The 12409-nt window shown below is 31.2% G+C and overlaps 1 protein-coding gene across 3 annotated transcripts in view; it reads right to left on the bottom strand.

Annotated features, from left to right (window-relative positions):
• LOC135931920 (neurobeachin-like) overlaps nucleotides 1-12409 on the bottom strand; it is a 68417-nt gene that overhangs the window by 28091 nt on the left and 27917 nt on the right. For all 3 annotated transcript variants that reach the window (XM_065469235.1, XM_065469234.1, XM_065469236.1), the window contains 16 exons: nucleotides 12178-12362; nucleotides 11980-12088; nucleotides 10887-11027; nucleotides 9818-10519; nucleotides 8785-8882; nucleotides 8274-8366; nucleotides 7049-7160; nucleotides 6299-6820; nucleotides 5724-5903; nucleotides 5354-5619; nucleotides 3916-4180; nucleotides 3162-3321; nucleotides 2225-2385; nucleotides 1867-1971; nucleotides 1405-1666; nucleotides 613-855 (listed from right to left, as the gene is read on the bottom strand). In XM_065469235.1, the coding sequence (XP_065325307.1) occupies nucleotides 613-855; nucleotides 1405-1666; nucleotides 1867-1971; nucleotides 2225-2385; nucleotides 3162-3321; nucleotides 3916-4180; nucleotides 5354-5619; nucleotides 5724-5903; nucleotides 6299-6820; nucleotides 7049-7160; nucleotides 8274-8366; nucleotides 8785-8882; nucleotides 9818-10519; nucleotides 10887-11027; nucleotides 11980-12088; nucleotides 12178-12362 (3604 nt within the window). The remainder of the gene's footprint in view (nucleotides 1-612; nucleotides 856-1404; nucleotides 1667-1866; nucleotides 1972-2224; nucleotides 2386-3161; nucleotides 3322-3915; nucleotides 4181-5353; nucleotides 5620-5723; nucleotides 5904-6298; nucleotides 6821-7048; nucleotides 7161-8273; nucleotides 8367-8784; nucleotides 8883-9817; nucleotides 10520-10886; nucleotides 11028-11979; nucleotides 12089-12177; nucleotides 12363-12409) is intronic.

The raw sequence follows: 12409 nt of genomic DNA, 5'->3' as shown, positions 1-12409 counted from the left end.
AATAAATAATTAAAATTTATATTGATTGATGACAATTTTATAAATTTCTTTTTGTAGAAAATATTATTATATTATAATATTCAGCTATGTATATTGAATGCATATAGAAAGAAGACAATTTGCAAAAAAATTATGAATGAAAACGAGAACTGCACTCGGGTGGAGTTAAGGGGAGACGGCTTTTGGCCAACGAAAGTGGAATTAACTATGCTAAAAAAATCATTATATACTACAATGAAACTCACGATACCTTTTACTCAACCTAATTACCAGGTAAAAAAGGCATAAATATCACAGATCTGCAGAAGTCTTTTAGGTCAGCTCCGGATTTTTATAGCTTAGCCCAAAAATTTCAATAATTTGAATAAGTTTGGCAAAGAGAAATTGAAAATTTGAACAATTAAATACTCCATTATATAATTTTTTTTTAAAACTGATTGATAATTATGAAAAAATATTTTTATATCGGTCCAATCTGGATATTTAAAAACCTAAAGTTTTATCTCAGATAAATATAGACACTTCTAGAAAATCTTATTAACCTCTCGAATTGGGCCAATAATTATATTTTCGTGCAAGAACTGCCTATTAAAATAATTATGTTATAAATACTTTCAATATAATTGGCAGAACCAGCATACTCTCCGTCGCCGTAATCCATATCCTGTTCCATACCGTTGTCGATATTGTCATTCAACTCGTTATCCAAACTATTGGGCGAATCGAGCGCGACGGGTTGGAGCCGCATCTCGATTATTTGGCCTTCCTTGATACTTTCCAGGTCTTCCTCGTCCTCTTCCTCATTTTCGGAACTAATGGTTACAGAGTGGGGCAAAGGTTTTTGATGGGACCGAGCTTGGGAAAGAACAAATAAAAAAAAACATATTTAAAGAAAATGGTTTTAAAATATATATCAGCATGAAAGTTTTAGATAACATTCATTCACTATTCGCTATAAAATAGAAATGTTATTTCGGTCAAAATATAGCAATACTGGAAAAAAAAACAATTTTAATTTAGTCAAAATAAAAAAGGTCATCGATAATAAACTCACTTTCAAAATAATATAAAATATTCACTGGGAAACTACTTCAGCTTGAAAATAAAATCGATATCTAAACTTGTAATGTTATCAAATTTTGTTATTTTTTTTTAAAAATTAGATATTTTTCACAGCACATGCCATAAAATATGTGAATACATTCGGCGAAGAACATTAATGTCTTTCGGTTAAAGTTTTTAAGGTGAATGAAATATAGGTGTATAAAACGAGCATTGTTGCTTTAGATTTCAAAAGAGAAAAAAAGAAATATATTAGACGCAATGTCTACAGAAAACAAAATGTCGAAAAGTACCCAAAGAAGTTAGAAATTTTTTTTTAATTTTATTATTCTTTTCCCAAACCGGCGTTATTAGTATTGTCCGAATTGTTCCAAGGGTAGTGCTGTGCCAGTCTACCATTATCATTGTTGGAAATATTCGTTTGATCAGGGATCTTGCGTGACGAGGCGTTTAAATGTGGAGGATGATGAGCAGAGAAATTACCGTGCTGGTTATTATCGTAATTGTTTAGAGGTTCCAGCAAGTCCCTGTACTTGGAGACGGTGAGAACGGAAACGAAATACATTACACACAAGGCTAAGAACTGGGATTGTTTCGTTTCTTCCTTTTTTTTCCCGTATTAATCGTTTTATTTAAAAATTAAATATTCTTTTTTTCCTTCAATCATTAATTAACTTATTTTTTTTCCCCCTCTTTTCTAAAATTATTCGCTCAATTTTTCAATTCCCCATTAAATGAAAAGAAGAAGACTATAACATGATTGAACTTTTTTTCAACAAAAAAATAATTTAAAATAAAACAAACTATATCTCGGTATATGATAGCTTTCAAACGAGTCACATCAATATTTTGCAACAGAACTTCCGTATCTTGAATATTCGGAGTCATGAGACTGTACCCAGTCGTGTTCTTTCGAGAGAGAGAGAGAGGGAAAAAAGGAATAAAAAGTTTATAAAATTTTGATAAATTACCAAAATATTTCTGTGATTATTACCAAACAATTTATATTTTTTTAAAAAATAATAATATCATAAAACAAAAAATAGGTGTGATCAATAATCAGGCCTCATTTTGGGTAAAATTTTGATCGAAAAGACCGTTATACCCCGATCCGTCTTTTTATCGCGCTAAAAAAAAGAAGAAAAAAAGGGAGGTGAAAAACTTTATCAACATTTCCCCCCAATATGATGTCGATCACGGTAGGATCTATTTGATTTATGGGTGACTGGTTGCTGCGATATCTAGCGAGAGGAGAATTGAGGAGAGATTGGAGATATTTCCTGTATTGATTCTCCAAGCAATTCCTAACGGTGCAAATACAAGCTATAATTCAATGATCACGATCATTTTTTTAGAGGGAAAAAAAATTTATAAAAGATTTAATTATTCAAAAAGTCTATAAATAATTTTCTCTAATATTAAAATAAAATGTCTAAGATGAATAGAAGAAAAAAGAGAACAGTAAACTTTGTAATTCGATTTTATAAACAGATGGATTATTTCCGGGGATAATTGAAAATCGATATAAAGTTTGTTTAGTTAGCTGAAACGATATAAATGTTACAGATTAGTAACAAATTGTGATTACTTAATCAATTTACGTATTATATTAATATATTACCTAGTCTTTTTACTATTACTTGTAATTACCGAATCAATTTATATTACTTTTTTACAAAATGTTTTACTTGAGACTGAAAATTAAATATATTTTTATATATAGATTTCGCGTAAAGATTTAAATAAAAAAAAGTTACACATCTTAGTAAAAAGAAATATTATAAGTCAATATTCTACACAGACTAATACACATTCTACAGGTTATTCCCCTCAATACCGAGTAATAGAGTGACCCTAACAATTTTTAGGGCAAGACCTTCCCCGCTTGTCAATAATAAATATATTTTACAGGGAGTATTATGAGAAAATTCGTGACTTTTTTGGGTAATTCCGCAAGAAAACTTTAAGATAATCTTTCATTAGTGGGGAACTTCCTCCCTCGATAAACTTTTCCTCTTTCTTAGAGAATCTCTTTATTTATAGGTGCGGGCCGATTTCTAATAATTATTTTTTTAAAAAAAGAAGAAAAAAAAACAAACCTAATCTAAGGCACTGTCTTAATATGCCTCCCGGGGGAATGTTTTTTTCGCTCTCCATCTCGTGAAAACTCACCGAACTAGCTAGCACGAAAACGTCGATTAGATTGATAAATCTCACTAAGTAAGCCATAACCTTTGAAGGGGTTAGCGGAGTTTGATCCTGAAAATCAAATATGTGAGTTTAAAAGTAATTTATAAACGACCATTCTTTTTTTTATTTCGTTCGTAGTATCTGTTATTTATAACTCATAATTCGTTGTTAGATGAATTATGATAATATTATTTGTTCTTCATCTATTCTAAGGGAGGGAGGGCACGTTTAAAAATTTTGAGGTAATAATTGGTTTGAAAGAATAAAAGGATCTCACCCATAACTCAATTTCCACATGATACAAAAAAAAAATAATTTCAAATTTTAAAAACATTCAAAAAAAATCGAAGTTTTTCTTTAGTAAATTAACCAAATATTTTTATATTCTATTAACCTTCTCAAACTAAGTGGTACTTAGATGCAAATTTTAAGCTTAAAATATGTGTTTATGTTTGTTTTGACAGGCGAAATTAGGTTCATTTCGCTTAGTTTCTTATTTGTATTAAAACTTTGGCAATTAAAATTTTTAAGAATTCGGCTAATAATTTAAATAAAATTTAAAAACAGTTATTTTTTGAACAATTCAAAACAAAAAATATGATTTTTATTTATCATATTTATATGATTATGGTAATATAATTGGCAAATAGGTCAGGTAAATACCTGGGAACGGTCCCCCGAGCCCCTGTGGCCATTAGCATATTCATAATTTTCACCGCGTTCCTCTCCGTAACTCGACATAGGACTAGGCTGGTAAGGATTGAAGGTAACGTTGGAAGTGTTGGTAGTGTAAGCCAGCAACTGTATGACTCCCCCCGAACTCACGATAAAATTGTCCATCATCTGCGACAAGAAATGAATGGCATTTTGAACGAAGATTTGATTCTCGCTGAAATTTACTAGGTCTATCAGATTTCGACCGGCCTCGCTATATTTTTAAAACGTATACACGATAATTATATTAAGTGGGGGAGAAGAGGAATGGTAAAGGCATCATGACATCCAGTCATCATCCCGAGTTTACAAGCCTCCCCTAAACCAATAACATGGAGGCCCATCCCCTGATGATGTGATTCAATTATGAAATAGCTATGGACTATGTATGCTAACTAAAAGGGTACCCTCTAGATTTCAATGACACAATTGTATCTGTCCACCGTGCTAAAGGAACCCGACATCTCATCACGCAACACAGCATTTTAATGTAACGATAATAAAAATAAGGCTAAGTATTTAACCAGGGATTACACGAGTTTAAAAAAAATTTAGGACAGTACTAGTAGTAAGAGTCCATTTTCATCTAATGGATAAATAGAATTTTTGCTGATCAAGTAACCGACGAATCGGCGAAATCAGGCGACACCAAATCATCATAGCTGATCATTGAAATGGATATTAGGCCCAAGAAAGAATGAATAATCGGCAAACGAAGACATGCGTTCAAAGAGATATTTTAAGTTTAGCGTTTTAGGGGGGGGGGGGGTCGAGTAACAAAAGCGGTTAAAAATTGAAGGGTTTATATAGAGAATAAAGATAGAAATCGTAGTAAGGAAGTAATAGCGGAATTTAGTATAATGGAGGAAGGAAATTCGAGGATTTTGAGACTTTATATCCAGAGATAACATTAAACTAAACGCGATTTTGAAGTTTCCCGTCAAATTTTTGGTCTTTAGACAAACAATATAAGCTAGTTATAAGAGTATATAAATTTATTCTTGTAGGGTCTCCAACCTCTTTCCACTGGTTAATTCCATTTCTTTATTTTCATTGGATCCCTAAGGCTTGAAATGTTAAGATTAGTCTAATTAAAGGTATTTGTTCCTAATACAAGGTTAGATTAAGTTTGCCAAATCACAAAAGAAAATAATGATCCCTGAGTTATATGGTGGAATAAAAATAACGCAAAGATTGGGTTCATTTTTTAAAATTTTATAACCTCTATTTTAAATTGTTATCTTTTAGTCTCCAAAAAAAAAACTAATAAATGCACGAAGCCTTGCAGATATAATTTAGCAATAGAAGGCTACTACAAAAAACAAGATAAAAAATATCCACGCATTAATTCGTAATACAATTTTAAGATGAACAAAAAGAAAAATACTTTTTCCAGTTATCGATATCTTTTTCCAGCCTTGTCAAAATGTCGGACAAAAGGCCAAGATGTATGGTCGACCACTTGAAATCGGGTATTTTGAAAGGAACGCTACCGCCGGATTCCTTAGGACAAATATTTATATTTGGAGAATTAATGGCAGAAGGTGATCCGTTGACTGCTACTGATTGAGAACGAACAGTTGAATCGTCCGTATGTTTATCCGCGGAGCGGATTGGCGTGTTGTATTTTAAGCGGTAGTCCTCCTTAGAAACCTTGAGTGTATATATACATATTAATTAATTGTAATTGATTAAATTGTGTCTTTCCTCTTTCTAAGCAAAATAAAAATATCAAAAGGAAAAGTTCATTTTCTCACCAGTGAATGGATGATAGCCATGGTATCGACCCAAACTCTCCAACCCCCGTATTCGTATTTTATGGCGTGGTGAATGAGCGAAGATAAAAGCCCCAAAACTCCTTGGCTTATTTGGACCTCTTTTTGCGAGATAGGTCGAACTATCACAAGACCTAGGAGCCACTCTTGCCACACAGACATCTAAGCGTTCATTTAACCAAATTTTTTTTTATAAATAAAAATCACATATTTTTCCTCGAATATTCGTTACTACATGTAATTTGGTTGTATCACAAAAAAATGAATGATAATAATATTTTCGTTCTTTCCTTTATATTAAATTTTTGTATTTTGGTACAAAGCAATATGACTAGACCAAGAACTAAGTTTTCAATAATTCTTAAAAAAGGGTTTCATATTTTTCTTCTTTCGCACGATTCACATTTACAACTTGAGGTTGCAATAGTCACAATAAAATAATTGATGGTGAGAGGATTTTAAAATAAGGTGATGTTATCAATTTCTTCCGCTATAAATATAGAATAGACATTATATCACATCCAATCATTACACTTTCATAAAATAAGTATATAAACCTGCAATATTTTCCGTCGGTTTTCAGCACTTTGCCCGCACAAAAAAGTTAAATCATTTATAAAGTGTAGTTTCAAGTCCAAGAAGTGAGCAATTAACCGTTCCCTAGCCTCCCTACTAAATTTCCCGGATCCGTTCTTCTCGTCGACCTTGATACATTCATCATCGGGGCAAAGCGCCTCTTCAAATTCGTAGGTGATTCTACGCGTAAAAATGTTCAACACGTAGGCGATTACACTCAACAACTGCGGATTCTCCATCTTGTAAACCGCCGCGGCTGGCGTTGAGGAAGATTTGCGACCGGAAGGAGAATCCGGTGGCTTCCTTCCTACTTCTTCTGTGCTATTCCCATTCAAGCTGCTGTAGTCGAATGAATCGGCTTTCGGGGAGCGATCGCTGGGATAATCGTCGGGGTATTTTGTGGAGAAATTTCGGATTTGAGGGGGAGAGAGTGAAGCAGAGAGGAAGCACGCAGTTGGGGAGATGTTCATGAGAGTGTAGGAACTCATACGCTCTAGTAAGATCTAAAAAGGGAAGTGAGAGTAGCAGAGGAAGAAGATATAGTATATAACGATTAAGAGATGCACTCATTTTTTTAAATAAAGGATCGGCCAGATCAATCATACTTTTTTAAAAATAATATCGTAAATGGGATCAACGTTTCGTTCATTCAAACGATAACTTGCCATATAATTCATAAGAATTACAATGTATTTTAAAATAATAAAAAAAAATGAAATTATTTTTTGTACTTCCATCAAAATACTGTGAATGGATGTCGTGTAAGCTTGGGGTCCTAACATGATTATCCTTTCGCCCAGCAAGGAAAATAGATCGTGGGCTTGCATAACATCATCTTTACGTCTAAATTATTAATAGAATTTTTAAATACATTTTAATTTTGTTTCCATTCCAACTGGTTGAGTAATGAGATATAAAAATAACGTATAGATAAAGGTAAATGAGTACTCCTGAGAATTGCGAGAAAAAATTGGAATATCAGAGGTGTGTAATAAGATAGGCTGAGATAACTGGACAAATTTTTATTATTTAAACATCTTTTAAACAAAACAATGAATTGATAATTAAGATATGCGTAAATGAACTAGTTATTTATATTTAATGTTAATAAAGTCTGATAGTTTAAAATTCAAAAAATAAATAAAGGAGACTAAACGAATTAAAAAACTAGGCAATATTTTTTCTGGGGAAACTCCAATTATGGATTAAAAGTGAGCTCGGAAGAAAATCTTGTCCTTTTGGGTCCGATAGCCATTTTACATTTAAATTTCAGGAGTAATTTTGAATATATAGTTCTCATAGAGTGTTAGCCCCGATGTAAGCTGACACTGTGTTTGTGTTATAAAATAATTCGCTCATAATATTAATTGTATCTTTAATCAACCAAGAAAACTTTGTTTTTTGCTAGAGTGAGAATGACCGACCGGTGCTTGTTTTAGTTTAAAAAACTCTACAGATATTAAATAAATTTCAAATCTTGCTCTCGTAGAATAGGAGAGTGCATGGACATGTTGCGATTCTATCAATACTTAAAACGTCCAAACTACACATTTATTCATAAAAAAAACAGAATCTAAACAGTATCATAAACGATAATATAAACAGTACTATTAATAGGTAAACACATAACCAATAAGTGAAATCTTCACAATCTCCTCCATTCTTTGTTCTTCACCAGCTGGCAACACGTGATCTCCCATTCTCTTCTTCCCCCAAGGAAAATTAATTATTCATGTCATAAAAATGACTGACATTTAGTATATTATATTAAATTTATTTCTTCTTTTTTCTAACTGCTACAACAAATACGAAGTAGGATCAAATTAGCCAGATATTTACAAATATGGATGGAAGGGAAAATAAATTTGTCGGCCCTAAAACACATGTCCCACGCAAGATTATCTCAAAAAAAAAATTAAAATAATATATACACATTAATTTCGTTCTATTTAAAACTTTTGAGTGCTGTGCGTCATAAAGAGTCCTAACAACTTGAGTGCCTGGGCTCTGATGATTTCTTGTTCAAAATTCAGCAGCTTGAAGATGATCCTTTTTTTTTGGTTATAATATTTAATTAAAAAACTTTAAAACCAAAACAAAACCAGATTGATTAGTTTATAAATTCTTAGATGTCTATTTATTATATGAATGAATGATATAACCTAAAACTTAAAATTGTGATTTATACTTTCCACTTTTTTCTCATGTGTTGAAAATTCAATTTAAAATTTGATTGGCAAGTGCTAGACTATGGTATCAAGAAATAGCCACATATAAAAATACAATACTTTATAAAGGTGATTTATTTTATATATTATATTTTGATGATGCATTTTCATATATCAAACAGATAAAGGACCGTTGTTTATCAAGTAATATTATTTTTAATTAGACTGTTTTCGGACTTCGATCTGGTTACCGATAGATCTATTTAATGTGATATTTTTTTATAAAAAGCAAAAAAAACCTTATTCCCAATTTTCTATCGAATGCTGGCACGAACGAAGAAGGGTGCTCGGAGGCGAGGGAGATTAATAATTGCAAGACATCTTGAATGTTCTCGAACTTTTATAAAACAAAATTTTTTTTTTTAACATTAGGCAGTTTGTTTCTTTTTTTTTTTACTTACAATACGCAACTTAATTTTCAATTTATTAATGTTCGGATTTAAAACGGCTAACTCGATATTTTGGCCAGAAAAATATTGTATAAGTCTCGAGATTTCGTTAATAGATGTTCAAACCTTTGTGTCACCTATGGGCAAAATCTTAAGACTTGCATAATATTTTTTCTAATAAAATATAGAGTTAGCCGTTTTTAAAAATCGGCTCAAAATGGGCTGTTTAAGAACACTACCATTTAAGTATGAATAAAAATTTTACAAAGAATAAAAATTTTACAAACAAATGAAAGTTTTTATGAAATTTCATTCGAAGAATTTTAATTTTAAGTTTCGAACAGGTTCATTAAAATCTCTAAATAATTTTGTCAGACTCTTGAAATAGTTGTTTTTTTAAATTTGTTTTGGGTGCAGCCTAAGGAATATCGAAAACAAAACAGAAAAAATGCCTTTCAATTTTATATTTCATATTTTTACTATAAAAATCGATTACATTATCAGATAAATGTTATTTAAATAAAGGAACAATTGACCGGTTAAAAAAAAATATTTAATTAAATAAAATATTAGTATAATCTTGTTTTCAAATTCTATATGCATTTTTTAAATAAATCATAAGAGTTAAAATGTGAATTTTTGCCGGACTAGGGTTCTGGAGTGAACTAATGAGGAAATAGGGGTTGGCGTGCTCAACTATGTTTCTGCATAGTTTCGTGCATTTTTACTGAATAATTTTGAAGATATAAGCTTGTTGTAACTTAATTTAAAAATCTCGTGGGATTTTATGTTACTGTTCACAAGTATACTGTGATAATTTAATATTAAAAACAACGTTATCTATATTTCAGTATATTTAAATATCTTATCTATATTTATTAACCTCAGTGACGGTTGCCAAAAAATCGATGAAATGACCCATCTCATTCTCCCGGATTCCCCCGTCCCTCAATAGGATCTGTTTGAGAAAAAGAACCATGTACGCCCTCAAATTTAAAATTTCTATTTGGCTGGGCCTCTCGTCACATTTGGACTCGTTAGTTTCGGAATACTTGTTTAAACTCCCGTCCCCCGCATCCGTTTTACTCGTACCCATCGTAAACAGTTCAGAACCTTGAGTGGAAGGGCTGAATATGGTCTGAAGGTATAAAATTTCATTGGGGAGCGTGTTATAAATACAAATATTTTTCGCTATTTCTTCCGTAATTTCATCAGTATCTTTATCCCATCCGGTCTTATGTCTTGGCAGGTTATGAACAACTTTATTTGCGGACTTTCCACTTCCGTTATAAAGATCGCTTCCTGTGACATAGGTCCAGTTAGCAAATTTATTCGATTCATTGTCACCTAACGAACTTTTGGTCTCATGCTCACCCATCGAATCTTCGGATTTATGAAGCGATATAGATTCACGATCAGGATATAGTAAATTTTCCCCGCCAGAGGTCCAATAAGGAGGGACCACGTAGTAGAAATATTTGAGAGAGCTTAGGGTTTGGGATACTATCTCGTTTCGGGCTGATTTATAGCAGTCCGTCTTGATGATGAACTCGGTGGCCAAGTAGGTGTATAGCCGAGCTTGAATCTTTATCGAATATATTTTTTAATTAATAAAAAACTAAACATTTTCAAAAAATATGACGAAAAAAAGAAATTATGAATCCTAAATTTAATTTATTTTTTAACCCGATCAAGGTATTCTTCAAGGCCCGATCCCTTCTTTCTTTTTTTAAACTTGGCCATTCTAAATCAGTTTGGAAGTATTTTGTAAATGGTTTTAAAGGAGATGTATATTTTGAGAAAAAAAAATTAATAGTATATTTCGCAACTGTATCACCCTTACCTTTTTAAATAAAATTTATATATTTGTGTATAATATGTCTGATTCCATAATAACAAAAAAATTTACTATTGCTAAAAAATAACATAAAAATACAAAAAAAATATCCCACCTTCGGCTGAGCCGTTATCCATAGTTGAGGGTTAAAGAAAATGAAATCCATAATTTGCTTAGCCATAGCAAATTGCTCGCACTTTTCGATCAAATTCGCGAAGGAATCAACAACCGTTTCGTTGAGGTGCCGCCTGGATGTCTAAAAAAGAGCCATATATTTCGTTATTAAAGAGATTAAGGATAGTTATAGCAATTCATCATTGGTACATATATCAAGTTATTGTATTAGTTTAAACCTCATTTTCTTTATATTGTATTATTATGATTTATGGCCAGAGAAAGTCAAATTATTTTTTTTTTAAATTTAACTTTTCATCTTTAAAGATTTTTTAATGCTTAAAATCACAAAAAGATTTGGAATTTTAGCCAAAATTTATTCTGCTTGAGCTTTCTAGAAAAAAAAGATTTTTTTTATTTTGAAGAGCATTTCAAACTCTAGTTTTTAATTATTATTCGATAAAACATTTGAGAAGAATAAAAAATCACTAGTTTTTTAATCATTATAACTATTCAATGTAATTGTTGAAATATATAATATCATCATTTTCAATAAGGGCTGTAAGTCGGATGATTGTCCTTGTTCATTAAAAATTTTTTTAAATAATTAGCGTCATTTAAATTTCGCTTCATTATATCTTTGACATAGATACAAAAAAAATATTGTTATCACAAGCGGCTAAACTTATATAAAAAAATGTAATTAGAGATCGAAAAATTGTTTATTCTTTCTAAATAATTATTGCACCAATATAATTGTGCAGTTTCAAAACTAAAATATATCACTTAGTAAATTAGACATATTACGAAATATTTTTAGCGTTAAAGAGATAACCAAAAATTGACTAATAATCTAAAAAATAAAAGATATATATATTAATTAATTTTTGAATAGCATATTGGTATTGCTTAACCAATATATCATTACTGTTGGATTGATTAAACGGCTATCCTATTTCCTACTTGCTTAAAAGCTTACTTCCTAAGCCCACCCTTAAACTGTATGGGTGCAAATATGCGAATAGAGCTCCTATACTCCGATCATATAGACATAATAGTTCATAATAATTATTTTGTCAAAATATCATTTTTACATTGTTCAAAAAGTAAGCCATCATAATGATCCCCTTGGTTTGTACGAGCTGAGAGCAAACGTCGTGCGAATCGATAGCCAACTCTTTTATAAGCCTGATCAATTTACCACTGCAAGTTTGATTTTTTATTTATATTATTTAGAAGAAGAAAAAGAGAGTATAATGGAGTAAAATAAAAAGTAAATATTTCAGCCATACCCCAAGGTGTAATCAATGTCTCCTGCTCGCGTCAACAAAGTGCCTCTATCAATATGAGTAGTTGATGGCGGTAGCGGAATCTCGTGTTTTATATCGATTTGTTCGAATAAAGGAAATAATAACGAGATTCCGCCTAGCGAATGCATGGTGTCTGTGAGCGTGTGGGTATTTATAGCCTTTACGTCCTTTTATGATATGACAAAATAGAATAAAAATAAATAAAAATATTTTA

The sequence above is a fragment of the Gordionus sp. m RMFG-2023 genome, chromosome 1 (genome assembly GCF_954871325.1).
Source record: "Gordionus sp. m RMFG-2023 chromosome 1, tfGorSpeb1-WG-v2, whole genome shotgun sequence".
NCBI classification, from domain to species: Eukaryota; Metazoa; Nematomorpha; class Gordioida; order Chordodea; family Parachordodidae; genus Gordionus; species Gordionus sp. m RMFG-2023.
Note: the sequence above shows the minus strand (reverse complement) of the source record. Positions and strands in the feature narration are given on the sequence as shown.